We start from the raw sequence: 21,701 nt of genomic DNA, 5'->3' as shown, positions 1-21,701 counted from the left end.
CTCTTTCCAAATTTTGACCTTCTATTCCAATTTGTTTACATTTTCTTGGCCTTATTTTCATTTATGTTTAATTACATGTTTTCCACAAACTACATCATGTCTTTGTGGCATGAAGTAGAGCATCAATAAATACACACACACATATGCCTAAAATCAGCTGCACCTTGCAGAGCAGCTAAAGAAGCATACAGTACGTTTTTACTGAGTTGTGTTGAGCTGAACTAACCTGACATGTTTTTATATTCCCAGATATAAGGTGGATAAGAAAGCTTTCAGTCATTTTCAATAGGTTTAATTATCCTGTCTTTGTTAGAGCTCTACCCATGGTTTGATCATTATAAGTTACTGTATTGCTTTTCACAACTTGATCTGCAAATGGTGGGGCTCATGAGCCATTGGAAAGTCTTGAAGGCTATGAGTCATTGCTAAAGGTGGAACTTTTGAGCCAGACTATTTAACTGAAGGCACAAGATGCTGTTATTTACAGCAGACGGAGCCAAACATCAGGCAGAAAAAGCCTCTGTTTACTAATAAACAGAATGAAGAGAAAGACAGGATGGGCACCACTGGAAAAGTAAGCAGGACATTTCTGTATCCTCATTATGATCTAATAATGTGGGACTGATTGTTAGAACTTGGAATACCTTAACGTAATTAAATACTTGGGGTTATTTCTTGGGGAATTAAATGCCTTTTGAGCAAGCATACACTTGGTGGGGGGGACACTGGGTTGGAGTTTCAGAGAATGCCAATAGAAACAGGATAAAACAGCGTATTAAGGTTTTTCAGTAAGACAGTGGGGGAAAATGGAGAAATGTGGTTTCTATTGACATTATTAATAATTTAATTTCAGGATAGCTGGGCATTTGCGCTGGTAAGCAAAATGTTTCCATAAATTGACTTTCAATAGCACGCATTACATTCACTTCTGTAGTTCACAGGGTAACCAAGGTCTCATTCTCAGCCGTTAGAAAAGATTTTCCTGCTGTTGACAATGGAAAAATGCTAATTCTGGAATGCAAAGTGGACAAGAAAGTATCATGCTTTCAAGATTTCTTAATGGTACAGTTTTCATCAAAATACAAGTTAAAGAAATCTTTAAAAACCAAGAATGCATTGTAGGTAAAGTATGTTTATTCTTTTAAAACAGAGTTGGCTTTAACTTAGAAATAGTTTCGGCACTTTTTTCATTTGCAGGTTGGTCAGTATAGTTGCTTGCTTGAAATGGGTATGCCAATTGTTTATAGTGTTAGGTGCTTTCATTTGTTTGTTTTGTTTTTGTTTAAACAACTTTGCATTTAGCCTACCTTAAGGTTTTGGAAAAATGAAGATGACACTTGAAGTCTGGGTGATGTGACAAAGTGAGGAGGCCCTATGATGTTAGAATTTGAAATAATTCTTCCTGGAGTGGAATAGAACTAGAATAAAAGCATTCTAGTTTGGGTCAAGGACCCAGCAAAACTAGCTTAATCGGGGAATTAATTTTTGACTTTAGAAGCTAGCAACTCTACCCATAGAAATTAATGAATCTTAGGGTTGGAAGGAATCTTAAAAATTTGCAACTCCATCCAACCAACAGATGCTTGAGTTCTAGTTGTGCTACCTCTATAAAGTGGATATCTAGCCATTATTAGAATATTTCCAAACTGCTAACCTAAAGGCAGCAGTTTCCAGTTAAAATTAATGATACAGTATATAATTTAAGATATAGCATAAAAGCTATACTATTTTGATATAGAGATGTGCATGCAATAGTGTGGTTTGCATTAGAGTTCTATATTGCCCAAGTTGCTTTAGGGTTTCAGTTGAATCACAGGAAAGGAGGGATTCTCTTTACACTGGGGATTGCTTTTTTCTCTTTTTATAATAAATGTTTTCTTTTTCATTAAAAAAGTAAAAGATGATTGTTTAGTTTGCTAGGGCTGCCATGACAAAGTACCACAGAATGGATGGCTTAAACAACAGAAATTAATTCTCTCACAGCTCTGGAAGCTGGAAGTCTGAGATCAAGGTGCTGGCAGTAACTTCTGAAACCTCTCTTTTGGCTTGCAAATGGCCATCTTCTCTTTGTGTTTTCACATGGTCTTATCTCTGTATATATCTGTGTCCTAATCTCCTCTGCTTATAAAGAAACCAATCATATTGGATTAAGGACCACCCAAATGACCTTGTTTTAACCTCTTAAAAGACCCTATCTCCAAATACAGACATTCCGAAGTACTGGGGGTCAGGATTTCAACGTGTGAATTTTGGGGGAACACGATCCAGCCTGTAACAATAATCATTCCAGAAAATTTGGGTAATCAGAAAATATGAGAAGAAAAAATCAACAATTGTCTTATATCTTACAGACTACCATTGATTTTTTTAAATTTCCCTCCTTACATTTTTCCATCCATATTTTATGTAGCTGTACTCGTACAATATATAAATATTTTTATCCTATTTTTCCAACTTAATATAAGTATTTTCCAAATTTATAACAATTTATAAACTTTTTAAATATCTAATTTCTAGATTTACAGTTCATTTACTCATTTCTCTATTATTATCTACATATTTGTTTACACATACTGTTTACATATTTCCCTTTATAACTAGTGCTGTGATGACCTCTAATATATACTAATATTTTTCTGAATTTACAATTTCCTTAAGTTAGGTTTTTTTAAATGGAATTACCTGGTGAAAGTGTCAAAATATTCTTAAGTAGGGTACAAAGTTTTAGTTATACAAGATGAATTCTGGAGATTTAATGTATAGCATAGTGATGATAGTTAACAATATTGTATTGTATACTTGAAATTTGCTGAGAGGACAGATCTTAAATTAAACCTTAACACACACACATGAACAAACACATGAAAACACAATAGTAACTAGGTAGAGGTAATGGATAAGTTATTTAGCTTGATTGTGGTGATCTTTTCACAATGTATACATATATCAAAACATCAAGTTATATTCCTTAAACATATACAATGTTTATATGGCAAAGATATCTCAATTAAGTTGCTAAACAAACTGTGACCACCCACAGGAAAAAAGAACCATTTTAGTATCCTGATGTATACTGAAAATTATTTTCCAAAGGTGTTGACATGAATGACACTGCCCATTTCACCACCCCTTTGACAATACGTAAGTAAAAAATCATTATCGAGGCTTCCCTGGTGGCTCAGTGGTTGAGAGTCCGCCTGCCGATGCAGGGGACACGGGTTCGTGCCCCGGTCCGGGAAGATCCCACATGCCGCGGAGCGGCTGGGCCCGTGAGCCATGGCCGCTGAGCCTGCGCATCCGGAGCCTGTGCTCCGCAATGGGATAGGCCACAACAGTGAGAGACCCGCGTACCGCAAAAAAAGAAAAAAAAAAAATCATTATCGACCTAACAAGAGAATTACCTCATTACTTTTATTAAAAAAAATTTTATAACCAAGGAAAACAAACACTTCACTACATATTTACTAATTTGTATTTTCCTCTTTATGTTCTTTGCGTGTATCTCCAGGTATGAGTAAACTATGTGGGAGGGCAGAAGAGGTAGTGGAAGTTTTAATGCTTTCCCTATCAATTCGATTATGCATTGTATATATGAAAAATGTTAACTCGTCATTTTTGCTTTAAGCTTTTTTCCCTCAGACTACTTGCTTGAATTACTTACATCTGGAAGATTTATTTACTGTTTCTCAACACACAAAATTTTCATTCTTAGATGTTTCCTTTATGACTTTTTCTATCATCCTCAAGCAGAAAAGTTCCTCCATTCTCCATATATTTGATATTTATATCTTTACTTATCGATAAAATAGTTTGACTTTAAATCTCAACTATTAATCCAGCAGGAACTTGTGTGGAATTGTGGTGTGAGATTTCTAACTTCGAGATTGGCCCACATTGCACTGTGACCCATGACATTTGCCTTGCAGAGGCAGAGGGTGAATGTTAAAGTCACTGATGGCTTTCAGCTTCCCATCTATTTCCAGCGTATCATTTCTCACACTTAATCACTTGCAAAAGAGCCATTAACCATCCATCTAAAGGAGAGCTCTAGGAGTGGGATGTTAGTCGACAAGATGAGAGAGAACTCATTTTGTATCTGAACAAATTAATTAAAATATTTTATACGATTCCTAGACAGATTTGAGGATGGGAAAACAAGAAAAATCTCTCCCTGTCTCCTTCTCCCTCTCTCTCTTTCTCTCTCCCTCCACCCCTCACTGATTTCAATAATGCCAGCAAAATTACTTAATTGAATAACTATACCAAAACCAACTGAACAGCTGGAGGTTACTCACTGAGGATCTCCACCCCTTAGTTTCCACGTCTATAGGATGAGAAGCTTCACCTCGCCTATCTAGACCCCTAAGCTGCGAGAACTGTGCTGGGTGCAAAAAAGGATTCAGAGATGCAAAGACACAAATTGAGTCATCCAGGAATTCAGTCTATACATTTCATGACGTTCATGGTTCCCTTTATCTCTAACCAAGCCAATTTCTGATTTCTTCACCATGGCTACATGATTATACAACAATTAAATACTGGTTTAGATTCTTGCAGATAAATCAACAACATTTTCTGTTTTATAAATTTGCTTTTGTGAATAAGTGATACACAGATGACATTTTGTTACTTTGAAATTGTAGCCAAAAAAACCCTAGCTTAATAAAATATTACGTGACCACAGGCAGCAAAAGCAAAGGGCTGGAAAGGGTGTACCTCAGATCTAGTCCAGCCCTGCTTCCCACGTGCTGTGTGCCCATGGATCCATTATTCAGTGTCTCTGGGCTGCATTTCTCATATATCAAACACGGGTACACATAAGATGATCTCTAGGGATCTTCTGCCCAGATGTATATTATTTGGAGAGTCTGTAACTGTAAAGACATAATTAGGACCCATTATAACTCTCACCAATTTCTTAGGTTATTAAATGTAAAGCAGCTGTGCTATGGGAACAGAAGAATCCCTTTTCCATTGAGGAAACAGAAGTTGCCCCATCAAAGGCTAAAGAAGTCTGTAGTAAGGTAATGAGCCTGAGAGTACATAAGTCTAAAACGTTATCATACCTACTTTGAGTATATCACTGTTGCGAAGTTGGATTCTTAAATAAGGAGATACTTCCCAAATTTTGGTTATTAGTTCTCATACTGGTCTTTTTTTTATTTGATAAGGATCTGGTCATACTGAATATAAAATTAATGACTTATTGATTAAAAAACAACCCTGCTAATCTGCTCTATTATAACTTTTATTTGTTGAATTTTTATTGACACAGTGTTTGATAAAAATAGTTAATAATTATGACTAATGTATCAGATAGTATTGAGATTACTTTTCACAAAGAATGAGGAACTCATTTGTGCCTGGAGAAATGACAGCTTCCTGGATTTCCCTTCCTGGAGGATTTCCCCCACTCCTTTGATCAGAGCCTAACCATTAGTTTGAACACCAGCTTGTTGAGTAGGCATTGCCGTCTATCTTTCTTTGACCATCTCCTGTTACCTGAGCACTGTAGTAACAGTACAGTTTTGCTCACTTCTCTTCTTGTACACCATTCCCTCTACCTTTCATCAAGAGGAGGAACTAACTGTAAAAGTCTACTTTTGTGCTGGCTGCATGGTAACATCTGCCTTATAGTTCCCTCACAAGAGCATCAATTTACTTCAAAAAGGCACTGAGATTCAAAACAAGGCCAGAGGCAGCAATACTATAAATTCCTTAAAGAGAGATTTTTTTTTTTTAAGTTGTTAAGGGTCTTCCTTGCTGCACACAGGCTTTTCTCTAGTTGCGGTGAGCGGGGTCTACTCTTCATTGTGGTACATGGGCTTCTCATTGCTGTGGATTCTCTTGTTGTGGAGCACAGGCGCTAGGCGCACAGGCTTCAGTAGTTGTGGCATGCGGGCTCGGTAGTTGTGGCTCACAGGCTCTAGAGCACAGGCTCAGTAGTTGTGGCGTATGGGCTTAGTTGCTCCATGGCATGTAGGATCTTCCCGGACCAGGGACCGAACCCTGCATTGGCAGGCAGATTCTTAACCACCGTGCCACCAGGGAAGTCCCTTAAAGAGAGAGATTTTGGTCTGATGGTTGATATTCGGCTCAGAATCTCCTAAGAGTCAACACTATTATATGAGACAATCATACTGATTAAACAATTATAATCTTTTCAAGAGAGAGATAAATATTCTCCCAACTGTAAAATGACCCGTTTGCTGGTTGGGGCAATGTTCTTTTCTCTGAACCCAGACTTTGGCCATGGGAATCTGTTGGACAAATGAGCACAAGACAAAAGGAGCAGTAGTGTCTAAGTTTCCAGTGACTGTGGGACATGAAGCCACTGGGGTTGTGGAGAGCATTAGAGAAGGAGTCACTATGGTGAGACCAGGTGTGTAAATGTCAAGTCACAAGTCTGAGATAAGTAGGGTTGACTGTCCTATCAAAGGAAATAGCACAACTAGGAATTATTAGAGGAGCCTTAATGAATTTAGGAGGATACGAGAATACAAGGAGAATGGATTATATAGAGTGAAGTTTAATTTGGCAAAATTTCAACTTTTAGCAAGCAAATCTGATGGTGCTTGTAAACTTTAGAATACAGGCATACCTTGTTTTATTGCACTTTGCTTTATTGGGCTTCAAAGTGGAATTTTTTTTTACAAATTGAGTTTGTGGCAACCCTGCGTCAAGCAAGTCTATCAGTACCATTTTTCCAATAGCATTAATTTTTAATTAAGGTATGTACATTGTTTTTTTAAACACAATGCTATTGCATACTTAATAGACTACAGTAGAGTGTAAACATAATTTTTACATGCACTGGAAAACCAAAAAATTTGTGACTCACTTTATTGCGATGCTCTAGAATCAAACCTGTAATATCTCCAAGTTCTACTTTTAAGAAGTTCTTGCATGTGGCATGGGCTCAATTCACATTCGTCAATTTCAGGCTTTAATGTTAATTACCAACACCTTATATCATGATGTTTTCCCTCTAGGTGACAGTCATCCCCGTCTTTCTGCGTCAGTGTAGAGAATGCAATGCTTGTCGCGACCCAGATGGCAACCTTTGTGTAAGGAGTGAGTAGGTTTCAGTCACTTTTCTCTTATGCCATTTAGTTGTTCCTGTGCTAAGCTTTGAATTGAATTAATATGAGCGTTTGATGTATCAAATAGCGTTACTGGTCATGGAGTCCTGGTTGATGGCACCACCAGATTTACGTGCAGGGGCAAACTAGTCTATCACTTCATGAGCACTAGTACATTTACTGAGTACACGGTGGTGGATGAAACTTCCGTTGCTAAGATCGATGATGCAGCTCATCCTGAGAAAGTCTGCTGAATTGGATGTGGATTTTCCACTGGATATGGGACTGCTATTAAAACTGGCAAGGTAAGCAGCAAGATGGGCTAGTTCCTTCTTTTTTATTTTTTAAATAACTTTTTTTGAAAAACTGAAGCTTTTTGGGAAAAACGCTTTTGAAAACATCTCATGTACAGACTGTTTCTACACAATGGCAAATCAACTGGAAGAAAAAATTCAGATTTGAAATTTTATTTCTAAATAAGCACTCCCACTTACCACTGCAACAAAAAGAATAAAATACCTAGGAATAAACCTACCTAAGGAGTCAAAAGACCTGTATGCAGAAAACTGTAAGACACTGATGAAAGAAATTAAAGATGATACAAACAGGTGGAGAGATATACCATGTTCTTGGGTTGGAAGAATCAACATTGTGAAAATGACTATACTACCCAAAGTAATCTACAGATTCAATGCAATCCCTATCAAACTACCAATGGCATTTTTCACAGGACTAGTACAAAAAAATTCACAATTTGTATGGAAACATAAAAGACCCCGAATAGCCAAAGCAATCTTGAGAAAGAATAACAGAGCTGGAGGAATCAGGCTCCCTGACTTCAGACTATACTACAAAGCTACAGTAATCAAGACAGTACGATGCTGGCACAAAAACAGAAATATAGATCAATGGAACAGAATAGAAAGCCCAGAGATAAACCCACGCACATATGGGCACCTTATCTTTGATAAAGGAGGCAAGAATATACAATGGAGAAAAGACAGCCTCTTCAATAAGTGGTGCTGGGAAAACTGGACAGCTACATGTAAAAGAATGAAATTAGAATACTCCCTAACACCTAACACGAAAGTAAACTCAAAATGGATTAAAGACATAAATGTAAGACCAGACACTATAAAACTCTTAGAGGAAAACATAGGCAGAACACTCTATGACATAAATCACAGCAAGATCCTTTTGCCCCACCTCCTAGAGAAATGGAAATAAAAATAAACAAATGGGACCTAATGAAACTTCAAAGCTTTTGCATAGCAAAGGAAACCATAAACAAGATGAAAGACAACCCTTAGAATAGGAGAAAATATTTGCAAATGAAGCAACAGACAAAGGATTAATCTCAAAAATATACAAGCAGCTCATGCAGCTCAATATACAAAAAACAAACAACCCAATCCAAAAATGGGCAGAAGACCTAAATAGACATTTCTCCAAAGAAGATATACAGATTGCCAACAAACAAATGAAAGGATGCTCAACATCACTAATCATTAGAGAAATGCAAATCAAAACTACAATGAGGTATCACCTCACACCAGTCAGAATGGCCATCATCAAAATATCTACAAAGAATAAATGCTGGAGAGGGTGTGGAGAAAAGGGAACCCTCTTGCACTGTTGGTGGGAATGTAAATTGATACAGCCACTATGGAGAACAGTATGGAGGTTCCTTAAAAATCTAAAAACAGAACTACCATACGACCCAGCAATCCCACTACTGGGCATATACCCTTAGAAACCCATACTTTAGTCATGTACCACAATGTTCACTGCAGCTCTATTTACAATAGCCAGGACATGGAAGCAACCTAAGTGTCCATCGACAAATGAATGGATAAAGAAGATGTGGCACATATATACAATGGAATATTACTCAGCCATAAAAAGAAATGAAATTGAGTTGTTTGTAATGAGGTGGATGGACCTAGAGACTATCATACAGTGTGAAGTAAGTCAGAAAGAGAAAAACAAATACCATACGCTAACATATATATATGGAATCCAAAAAAACCAACAACAACAAAAATGGTTTTGAAGAATGTAGGGGCAGGACAGGAATAAAGACGCAGATGTAGAGAATGGACTTGAGGACACGGGGAGGGGGAAGGGTAAGCTGGGACCAAATGAGAGAGTGGCATGGACATATATACACTACCAAACGTAAAATAGCTAGTGGGAAGCAGCCGCATAGCACAGGGAGATCAGCTCAGTGCTTTGTGACCACCTAGAGGGGTGGGATAGGGAGGGTGGGAGGGAGACGCAAGAGGGAGGAGATATGGGGATACATGTATACGTATAGCTGATTCACTTTGTTATACAGCCGAAACTAACACACAACAATTATACTCCAATAAAGATGTTAAAAAAATAAATAAATAAAATAAAATTAATCTTTTGTTTCACAAAATAAATATCAATGCTTGTTTGTTAGTTTATTAGGGCTGTTGTAGCAGAATACCATAGACTGGGGGGCTTAAACAACACAAATTTATTGTCTCACATTCTGGAAACTAGAAGCCCGAAATCAAAGGGTCGGCAGGATTTGTTCCTTCTGAGGGCTGTGAGTGAAAGATCTGTTCCAGACCTTTCTCCTTAGCTGTCTTCTCTCTATGTCTCTTCACATTACCTTCCTTCTATGCCAGTCTTTTTTGTCCAAATTTCCCCTGTTTATAAGGACACCAATTATATAGGATTAGGGCCCACCTAATTACCTTATTTTAACTTGATTACATCTGCAAAGACCCTATGTCCAAATAAGATCACATTCTGAAGTACTGGGGGTTAAGACTTTAACATATGAAATTGCAGGTTTGGGCAGGGGGACACAATTCAACCTATAATGGCTGGCATATAGTATGAAAACATGAATGCATATTTAAGAGTGATTATTTGGATTCAATTTATGTCACTCTTAATGAATCAAAGAAGTAAGTAGAATAACACACAGTTCATAAATAGTAAAACCATTCCCACAAGCAATCTCCATACTGTGGTGGTCTCATCCAACTCCAGAGTCTTAAATATTACCTATATGTTAGTTGACTCCAAATTTATATCTCAAACTCTCTCTGAACCCCAAATTCTTTTGTCCAACTCCTTACCTGACTTCTCCCTTTGACGGTCTCACAGGTATCTCAAACTGAATATGTATAAAACAGAATTCTTAATTTTCTTCCTCCCTACCACCCAAACATATTTATGCTCACTCAAATTTTCTTCATCCTTGATCTTCCCTCTCCATTACCTTATATGCAATCCAGCAGCAAGTCCTGTTAATTTTACCTACAAGGTATATTTTAAATCTTTCCATTTTCTTCAACTCACTACCATCATCATATCTTGACAGATGCAATGGCCTCCCTTCTGTAGTCTTCATTATTCCTCTTGACCATCTCCAATAATTCTCCATTTACAAGCCAGAGGAATTTTATAAAACATAAATTGGTCTGCATTACTTCTTTGCCAAAAATCCTTCAGTAGCTTCCATACTTGGAACAATCTCATCTCCTCCACTGTGATCCACTCACACTCGCTCGCCTCTGTTGAGATCTGTAAGCCTGCTGAGCTGTTCCTACGTGAAGACACTTACACAAGCTGTTCTGATTGTCTGGAACACTCATCTACTGAGCCCTTGTGTAGGTGCTTCATTAACATCATTCTCAGATTAAAGATAACCCACTTGCTCAAAGAAGTTGTTTGTTTGTTTTTTTCTGTCTCCTCCATCTAAGCAGGAACCTCTTTCCATTATTCAAGGCTACATGATTGCTTCATTAACAGTATGTGTCCCAAATCTCAAATTCTTATTATACCTTTAGTCTTCATTAGACCACAAGCTCCAAGAAGGTATGGACCAAGTGTCTATTCACTACAGTACTTAGCAAGGAGCCTGGACATAGTAATGACTTAATAAACAATATTTGGAAAAAAAGAGATGTATGAATGAATAAGGAAAGGGATGTCCAAATATGTGGAAGAATAAAAAGGTGAGGAGCTTGTGGAAAATACACATATGGGCGTTGAAGCAGATTTATCTCAGACAAAGGTTCAAGACAGGTCTCAGATCTATGAATGTATAACATTAGCATGCATGTACATGTCAATGACATACGTTAGTAACCACTTGCTTTTACATTTCTTTGGAAAATCTTGGTGCTGGAACATTCCTCGAGACCTTCCACTAAGAATTTTCTACCAAGATAGAGGTGAGAGAAGGGACATTGGATATGGTTTTATGTTAGTATTCTAAGTTTTTTATTGTACTTGATATATTGGTACCATATTAGTACTTGGCTAATATATTATTAACCAAGACATTCTCCACTTTTAGGTATAATTTTTTACTGGAAGCTATATCTTAAGGCAAATTACTTGAATGAACACATATTCTTGCCTTTGCCTATTTGAAAATAGGTCAAACCTACAATATGAGGATGTGTTGGTGTCCCCCAAGACGCTCTTTTTTTTTTTGCGATATGTGGGCCTCTCACTGTTGTGGCCTCTCCCGTTGCGGAGCACAGGCTCCGGACATGCAGGCTCAGCGGCCATGGCTCACGGGCCCAGCCGCTCTGCGGCACGTGGGATCCTCCTGGGACCGGGGTACAAACCCGTGTCCCCTGCATTGGCAGGCGGACTCTCAACCACTGCACCACCAGGGAAGCCCCAAGACGCTCTTTTGATTTGATGATTCACTAGAAGGATTCATAAAACTCAGAACAATTGTTATACTCATAGCTACAGTTTGTTACAGTGAAAGGATACAGATTAAAACCAGCAAAAGAAAAAGCCACATACGGTAGAGTCCAGGAGAGACCAGGTACAAGTTTCCAGTTGTCCTCTCCCAGTGGGGTCACATGGACAGAGCTTAATTCTCCCAACAACAATGTGTGACAACACATATTAAGTGTTGCCAACCAGGGAAGCTCACCCAAGTCTGGTGTTTAGGGTTTCTATTGTGGAAACAGTCATGTAGGCACACAGCACACACAGAACTGACCTCAGCTACTCAGACTCCAGTAGCATCAGGAGTTAAGCTGATGGATCAAAGCCCCAGACATATGAAAACAGGCATTCACCGTAAGTCACACTGTTAGCATAAACTATCTGGAGTAGCCCAATGTCTCAGATGTACAAAGACACTCTTAGTGGACAGGGTATTCCAAGGACTCAAAAGTTATCTCCCAAGAGCTGGTTAAGGTCCTAAGGTTCTTTGGGATAGTGAAATTTAAGTATTTATTAAAGATCATGAAGGGGATCAGAAGAGTAAAGAAAAATAATACTAAAAAGTGGAAGCTTACTATATTTTAAAATACAAAATAATAAAATATTATTTAAAATAATAAAAAATTTTTAAGTGACCTAAAATTGACACTCTTGTTTTAGACTATAACTTTCTTCTATAATAATGATATGGATAATTCACTATAGATATTAATCTCCAGTTCCCATTCTGTAGAACAAGAAGGTTGGGAAGGAAGAGAAGTTTTTTTGATTTTGGTTTTGGTTTTTCAGATGGGGGGACATCTGAAGTTAGCAAGAGACTGGGGCCATGATCCACTTAAAGGCTTAGAGTCAGGGTGACATGAAGGTCAAAAATTACAACTTTCCAGATGGGTGATGGAGTCCTAGGGAGAAGTCTTTAGAGGCACAGTTCCCAGGTGGTCAGAAATATCACACTTCAGGGCCACCACAGCCTAAGTCTTGCTAGAGATTAAATAAGGAAGGCTGAAAGAGGTCCCAGAAGACAGTGTTAGAATCATAAAATTCTAGATTTAGAATTCAACCATCAACAAAAAATTCCATCTCAGATCTAGATAATAAAGCTAGCAGATAAACTAGTAGAAAAGGCAGAGAACGCCCAGTTTAGTTTCTGACATAAAATGTTGACCACAAAGAATCCATCAATAAACTTTGCTGCATAAATGAGTGAACGACTGAATGATACTTGAGAGAATGGCCACACTAACTTCAGAGCTCCAAATTCATGAAATGAACTGAGGGGTTAGGATGCTGTAGCTGAAACTACAGCACCTCTGTACCCACTTAAATATCTGCTTATAAATTCAGACATTTCAAAACACATGCATACATAGACCTCCACACACAGGCTGTTTCTTCAGGTAATTCCTGCAAAGGAGGACAAAACTGGAGAATCAGGACATATGACAACACACCCTGCTCACACATAAGCCTTTGCATGTTAAAAAGAAAAAGAAAAAAAAAAAAAAAAGGAAGGAAGAAAGGGAAGAAGGGAGGGAGGAGAAAAAAGAAAGGAAAAGAAGACAAAAATGATCACAATAAGTTCCATACCCTTTTTGTGGGTTTCCTGGTTTTTCAGGTCTCCCTGATCCCTGCTATGAAACAGGATTAGGACTCTACAGCAGGAAAAGTGAGTTTTGGCTAGAACCTTCTTTAACATAGCACAGTACAGGGTAAAAATCTCCCAATTGATTTAACTACATTTCCTTCCTGGAGCTACACATGGATCATCTAATTGCAACATGGAAATTCAACTTCAATGAAAAAACAATTTATTTACAAATGATTCAGAGTTATGGTTATTAAGAAAATGCTAGTTAAACCAAATCTAAAACAGATTTAGCATGGTTTTGTGTAGAAGAGTAAGAGATCCAAGTGCTTATTTAATCCTGTTATGAGGTTAGATGAGGTTATGGGTGGTGGCCAAAAAGGCTGCAAAAGCTCCCACAGCAAAGGCCTGAATGATGTAACCTTTTATCAAAAGTTTTCATTTATCTGCAAATACTGATTTTGTTCCTTTTCTGTTCTCAGACATTCTGCTGTTTCTAGCTCTCTTTGTGGCATTCTCATGAGAACAAGTCATCCAGTCCTAATAACTCATCATAGTGATCTTCTGAATTTTGTGTTCTAATATTGGAGATACTTTGCAGGTTCCACATTTTAACCCTAGGTCTAACATTTACAGGAACTTGTCTCTCCACAGGTCACCCGTGGTTCAACTTGTGTGGCCTTTGGCCTGGGAAGAGTTGGCCTTTTGGTCATCATGGGCTGTAAGTCAGCTGGTGCATCCAGGATCATTGGGATTGACCTCAACAAAGACAAATTTGAAAAGGCCGTGGCTGTCAGAGCCACTGAGTGCATCAGCCCAAAGGACTCCACCAAGCCCATCAGTGAGGCGCTGTCAGAAATGACAGGAGAGGCTTCCCTGGTGGCGCAGTGGTTAAGAATCGCCTGTCAATGCAGGGGACACGGGTTTGAGCCCTGGTCCGGGCAGATCCCACATGCGACGGAGCAACTAAGCCCGTGAGCCACAACTACTGAGCCCGTGAGCCACAACTACTGAGCCAGTGCACCTAGAGCCCATGCTCCACAACAAGAGAAGCCACCGCAATGAGGAGCCCGCGCACTGCAATGAAGAGTAGCCCCTGCTCGTCACAACTAGAGAAAGCCTGCATGCAGCAACGAAGACCCAAAGCAGCCAAAACTAACTAAATAAAATTAATTTATTTAAAATAAAAAAGAAAAGAATTGACAGGCGACACTTTGGGCTACAGTTTTGAAGTTATTGGGCATCTTGAAACTATGGTGAGAGCCAAGATTAGAGGAGCCACACAATACCCAAACTACCTTGAACGCACAGGGTAAACTCATTTTCCACAGCTTTACTGAAAGCAACTACCTGTTAGGAAAAATACCTGGTAATCATGAAGCACTTGTGCCTAAAAAGTCAAGCAAAACTTATGTGCGGGTCTGCTTGACAAAAGTGTATCATATCATACCACTCTCATGTGATCAGACTGCCAGGGAGGGAGTCAACCAACTAGGCAAATTGCTTAAGTGTTAATCTACTTTGTATGTATGGCTTTTTTGGCAACAGTGATTCCATCTCTTGAACGTTAGCAAGTCAAACAGCACAAAGTGACTCTCTGGAGACAGAGAAGGAGGAGATCCAGGGGCGAAAGGAACTATTCCAAATTTGGCAGTCTCTTCCCTCAAAACCACGATGTAGCCAACTTCTCACTCTATACCTGAGTTTGCTTTCCCCTTTCTGAATTCTCTTAAAATAAGAGCCTTCAACTTTTTAAAATACACCTCCCTTGTGGCAGTCAGTAGCACCAGACTTCCACTTAAATCTGAGAAACGGGTCAGATCTCCTGGATTGGAAAGCCCCAGCCTGGGATAAGGTAGGGAGGGAGACTTGGAAATATGGGACAAAGTCAATTCTGCTCACAATTGACTAGGAGACTAAATTCGCTCTAATACTTTTGGTACTTTAGGAACAAGTAGTCTTTAATTTACCACTGTTTTCATTCCCCTTCCCTAGTGTCACTTAGAATTATTCCATAGCAACAAATACCATGTTTACACAGCCAATATGCCACACTGAATATTGCTATGGCCTACTGATTCCCAGATGATACTTTAATGAACATCGGTCTCTGAAAAATGCCAACATCTATTGCTACAACCTACCAAGTATTCAAAAGTCTATTAATGAATGATTGGATGGGTGGATGACCAGAAAATGTGGGGTTAGTCTCAGAAATGTAATCAAGAAAGGGATTCCTTTGTCCCACATTTTAGTATTTAATTTTCATACTAAACTTTAAAAAAACTGGATTAATTGATTCAGTATAGGTAATTTGATTTAGTTCAAATGGCTTTCCAAACCTTATCTGAAGTGATGATATTGGTCTGAAAATATAGGAATTTCTCCCTGCATTTTGGTCCATGGTAAACTGAAAATGCCATGAACACTGACCACATTAATTTCTACTTTCTGCCTTAAAGGACAAATGTATGAACGAGTTTAATTCATGACTAAAATTGTGTTGAGAGTGTTTTAAAGCAAGCAGAGGGACTTCCCTGGTGGCGCAGTGCTTAAGAATCTGCCTGCCAATGCAGGGGACACGGGTTCGAGCTCTGGTCTGGGAAGATCCCACATACGAAGAAGCAACTAAGCTCGTGCGCCACAATTACTGAGCCCATGAGCCACAACTACTGAGCCAGCGCACCTAGAGCCTGTGCTCCGCAACAAGAGAAGCCACCACAATGAGAAGCCCGCGCACCACAACGAAGAGTAGCCCCCACTCACCACAACTAGAAAAAGCCCGCGTGCAGCAACGAAGACCCAACACAGCCATAAATAAATAAATAAATAAATAAATAACAAATAAAAAGAAAGTTTGAAATAAAAAAAAAAAGCAAGCAGGAAGAAAAAGGCATGTGGGCCTAATTTCACTTCATGACTTGGAAACAAAACCAACTACTGGAACTGCAATAGTATGTAGGGCATTTCTGAGCCCACGACATATTACGAGACATGAGAAACCAACAGTCTCCCTCATTCTAAACTCAGATTGATGCCCTTGCATCCTGCAGCATGAACTATGGGGTCTGCGTGGTGGTAGAGGCTCCTCTATCAGCCAAGATGCTCACCTATGACCCAGTGCGGCTCTGCGCAGGACGCACACGGAAAGGATGCGTTTTTGGAGGTAAGAATGGCAGAGCCATATTTGTTTATTGTCAGTCTCTCTGCACTCAATGAGAGGATTCTCATGCTTCCTGAGAGCAGGGACTGGGTATGTTACACCTCTACCCTATTCCCAGCCCCGGAAACAGTGCCTGGTCCTTAGCATATTCCCAAAAGACATTTAGTGAATAACTGAATTTTACTTCTAATTCCTGGGTAATCCATAATCTCCCCACATCACACAAAGAGTCAAAGCGAGGAGGCTCAACTTGTACCTCTTGTGTAGTTCTCAGTTCAAGTCTTATTTCCCTGAAGGAGCCCTCTCTAAAGAATCTCATCTGTACCAACCAGCCTCTCATTTTTTGTGCACCAGGTACTGTGGAAAGAGAACAAGGCTTGGCCTCACATTAACCATTGTCTGTATCTTTGGTTACCTTGACAAGAGCTGTACTAGCCAAGTGCTAAGTGGGCTCAAGAGAAAATGGGAGAAGAGGAAGTGGAGCAGTGAACTGTAAAGTGGTTTCTCTGTAAAAGGAGCAGAGACAGGGGGTAGCTAGAAGTTGTGGGGGAAATAGAGGTTCCTCATGGGGTTTTTGCCTTTGTTTCTTAAGATGGGAGAAATACAGCTCATTTGTGTGCTGTTAAGGATAGTCCCGTATGGGGAAAAGGTAATAATGCAAGAGAGAGAAGGAACAAAGATAATAACACATAAAGATCATTCAGTAAAGTCTAAAGAGAACATGTATGCTTACTTACAGGTTGGGAAAGCAGAGATGATGTTCCAAAACTAGTGACTGATTTCCTGGAAAAGAAATTTGACCTGGACCAAGTGACAACCCATGTTTTCCCTTTTAAACAAATCAATGAAGGCTCTGAACTGCTCTACTCACATCAAAGGTATCTGTTTTTTATAGTTCTCTTGTCTCCTCCCCATAGGTCACTTTTTAAATTTAGTATTTATAAATGCATCTGTTTCCTTCATATTTTATTTCTGATTATCTTATGTAGCAAGATTGATATAGCTGATTACTTCTCCTTCATAGACATATTATGTCATCGTCTTATATCAACCAATTTTTTAAAAAACCTCTGGACTTCATTCTTTTATACTAGATTGATTTCATCTTGGCTATTTTTATTTCAGCACAAAGCTGCTCACTTCTTCAAGTAATGCCACAAAATTTCCTTACTTTACAGTTTTCAAAGTGCTTTTTAAAATGTGTTTTCTTCTGATCATTGAAGGTTAGGTTTTGTTTGCTTGTTTGTTTTTTAACTTTTGACCTCCTTCATCTATTTCTCCCACCCAATACTCCTGCTTCTGGCAACCACCAATCTGTTCTCTGTATCTATGAAGTTGTTGCTTTAGATTCCTCATACAAGTAAGATCATACAGTATTTGTCATTCTCTGACTGACTTATTTCACTTAGCATAATGCCCTTGAGGTCCATCCATGTTGTTGCCAATGGCAAAATTTCATTCTTTGTATGGCTAAATATTCCATTACACACACACACACACACACACACACACACACACACACCACATTTTCTTTATTCATTCATTCATCCATGGACACAGGTTGTTTCCATATTTTGGCTATTGTAAATAGTGCTGCAGTGAGCATGGGGGTACATATATCTTTTCAAGTTAGTGTTTTTGGTTTCTTCAGATAAATACCCAGAAGTAGAATTGCTGGGCCACAGAGTAGCTCTATTTTAATTTTTCTGAGAAACCCCCATACTGTTTTCTATAGTGGCTGCACCAATTTACATTCCCACCAACAGTGCATGAGGATTCCCTTTATCCACATCCTCGCCAACACCTGTTACTTATCTTCTTGATGGTAGCCCTCCTAACAGGCGTGAAGTGATATCTCATTGTGTTTTGATTTGCATTTCCCTGATGATTAATGATGTTGAGCATCTTTTCATGTGTCTCTTGGCCATTTGGATGTCTTCTTTGGAAAAATGTCTATTCCGACATACACCTTTACTTAGTCAAGCAATATTAATAACTTAATATGGTCACTTTGAAAAATAGTTACTAGCTGTTATCCAAAGAAACATAAATTCTACTCTTAGGAATTTTGTTTCAAATATTACCTTAAGGCAGTGGCTTCTAAATTGACATTTATAAACCTAAGCTCTTCAATTTCCATCGACTTCCACACAGCTCCACTTGAATGTCCCACTTGCATCAACTTCACTCAAAATAATGCTTCCACCAGTATATCTTATCTCAGCAAATAATGCCACTTATTCTGCTTTTAGAGACTAGAAGCCAGAGCATCATGTTTGACTCCTTCTTCACTCTTGCCTACAACATGCAAACTGATGCTAAGCTCTGATAGTGCACAGTCCAGTTTCTCCTCCAGGATTCTCCCTCTCATTGCCCATGACTGTTACCTTAGTTCAGTCCAGTAATCTCTCACCTGGACATGTTAACACAGTAGCATGATAATATGTCTCCTGCCTTCTGTATATTACCATATTAGCCAGGCATTCACTAAGCTGCTAAAACTCAAGTTGCCCCCAAATATCAATGACTTAGCATGGTTTTGAAAGCCTTTACTATTGGACCACAACCTACTTTGTTAATATACCCAGTTATTCAACAACTGAGAATTTAGCACCCACTCTATCACAGCCTGTGTGCTAGGCTCTGGAGATAAAGTAAGGGAGCAGGGCTCACCTACTTTTCTCCTTGGCACCCAGAAGTCTAAGCACACTGGATTATCCTTCCTGTTCACACCTTCCTAGCATATTCATGCTTTCCCTTCAGCAAGGAAACCCCTTTCCTCTTGTCAGCCTTTGCAATTGTACCGATGCCTCAAGAATCAGCTCAGATACCCATATGCATATACTCATATACCGATTCATTTTCTTTCTGGTGGGGACCTCAGGCCCAGAAGGATTTGCAGTAACAGAATTTACCTGAAGTTTCCTAACCCAGGCAGAAAGGACAATTGTATAAAATGTTCTTGTTTGGGAGGTGTGGAAACAAATCACTAAAAACCATCATTTTACACTTCAGCATTCGAACTGTCCTGACATTTTGAGATTCTAAGTGACAGAAGGTCTGTGTCACGTGATGGTGACCTGGGCTTCCCTTTTCACATTTCCTCTGCTGTGACCATGGATCTGTTTCATAAATACAAGCAGAAGTACAAGATTTGATGAAGATATATAATCTTTATGAAATAAAGATTTAGTGTCTTATGAGGACCTGGGAATTAGCAGGGCGTTTAGGTCAACAATATTAAAAATTTTAATTTATATGTTCTAAAGCCATAATTATATATTTTGAGATATATATATATACACACACCCACACACAAACACACAATTGGATTTTTTTGTTGGAATAGAGATTTTTGAAAAAGACTTTTACCCACCTGCCACCACTTAGAGCAGATTTAGCATATAAAGATATGGTATGTGTATTTCCTACAGTAATATTAATTTTATGGATAGTGTTTAACACATTGTAACCTTTCTTTTGGGATGTAAATGTAAATATTTTTAAAAAGCATTTGTTACAAATTAACTTGGATTAGGTTTTGAAATCAGCTCATTGCATGGTATAAGTTACTTGATGAGTTTAGAAAAGAAATAGTGAAATATAAAGGAGGGGCACACTTTAAATGATTAACTTTAAGAATCATTTTATAACTAGATGAACCTGAAAAGCATCCTATAAGGGGTCATGAGGCTACTTGCCAGCATACATTGACATTTCAGAAAATGTCTTTTTGTAATACTACTTAAATATAAAAGTGCAGCTAGAATCATACTGTAATATATATACTAATGTTCAGTTCAATAAAGTAGAATTATAAATCCCTAAGTCCCACTTTACTTAGTAATGACTCATTTAACCAAAAAATGTTTTCAATTTGGTACGACTGCACTGGCATATCTAGCTATATCTATATATATGATATACTTAAAATTCTTAATAAAATTTAAATGTTTTATAAAACGTTTTGTGGTGATATATTTTGTTTGAAGAGTGCAGTTTTATTTGTTATAAAGCTTTTATTGACTAAAGTAAGGCACCTGAAAAACATACAAAATACTTCATAAGAAAAATAAGTAAGGTGGGCATAGCAGAAATAGGAGGTTTCAATATAAGGTTGTCATATAGCTTGGACAGTCCTGCCTTGGGAGATTGCAAAAGGTCCAGGTAATTATGAGTCACTTTTACACAATGAATATTTCCCAATGAAAAGTGGCTTGAACTCAAGGGGTAAAAGGTCTCTTTACCAGTTTGTTGGTCTGCTTAATCTAGGTTCAAAAAACAAAGCAAAACAAAAAACGGGAGAAATATCTAAAAAGTATATGAAATCCCTTCATCAAGCTGTTTAGGTATGGCAATTCTCAAAGCACTTATAAACAGTCACAGTTTATTAGAAAAAATATATACATATATGCATATACATACACACACACACACACACACACACACACACACACACAGTCTCCACCTAAGCATCATTCAGAGACATTTCCCTCATCCATTAGCAACATCTATAGTTAGGACCCTATGGCCTAATTAATGAAGGAAAACTGACCCCCCAAAAGCATTTTTAATCCATATGTAAAATGGGTTAATGTTTATGTACCTTATCTCAAATTTTGAAAATACTTATTACATAAGGATACCTAAAGTTATATACAAATATAGTTACATCAGAAGAAATAAATCCCAAAAGGAATAAACATTTATATTCTCAGGTCACAGTTTTTGAAATGAACTCCACTTTAGGCCTAGAGTTTCTTATCAATTATATAATATATATAATCTAATATATTATAATTATAATATAACATTATATAATATATATAATATAATATAATCTTATCAATTATATTTTTTAATCATTATGTATGTCACAATTTTATAGTAATATAAAATTTACTACTGTAATTTACTACCTCACAGCGGAGACCCCAGGGAAACATAATTATTACTATTAATTTTATTATGTTTTGATTCATTCTGTTGTTGGTTCTAGATTTTTTTTTGGTTTCTTTATTTTTTTGTTTGTTGTTTAGTTTTTTTATTTAGTCTTTTGGGATCTCCATGTTTTATAACATATTTTTATTTTTTTACACATTTCTATTCTTACTTGGCTTTTCTGTTGTTCTGT

The 21,701-nt window shown here is 37.9% G+C and overlaps 1 protein-coding gene across 1 annotated transcript; it reads left to right on the top strand.

Moving 5' to 3' along the window:
* Window positions 1-547: 547 nt before the first annotated feature.
* On the top strand, window positions 548-19,607 carry ADH7 (alcohol dehydrogenase 7 (class IV), mu or sigma polypeptide). The gene is given in 10 exon segments (XM_060147609.1): window positions 548-574; window positions 4,923-5,024; window positions 6,244-6,384; window positions 6,993-7,078; window positions 7,171-7,387; window positions 14,059-14,255; window positions 14,597-14,660; window positions 16,435-16,570; window positions 17,307-17,445; window positions 19,583-19,607. Coding segments are annotated over 10 exon segments (1,125 nt in total). The 5' UTR covers window positions 548-556.
* The last annotated feature ends 2,094 nt before the right edge of the window (window positions 19,608-21,701 follow it).

This window comes from Lagenorhynchus albirostris, chromosome 4, assembly GCF_949774975.1.
Source record: "Lagenorhynchus albirostris chromosome 4, mLagAlb1.1, whole genome shotgun sequence".
NCBI classification, from domain to species: Eukaryota; Metazoa; Chordata; class Mammalia; order Artiodactyla; family Delphinidae; genus Lagenorhynchus; species Lagenorhynchus albirostris.
This window is presented reverse-complemented; position numbering and strand designations above follow the sequence as displayed.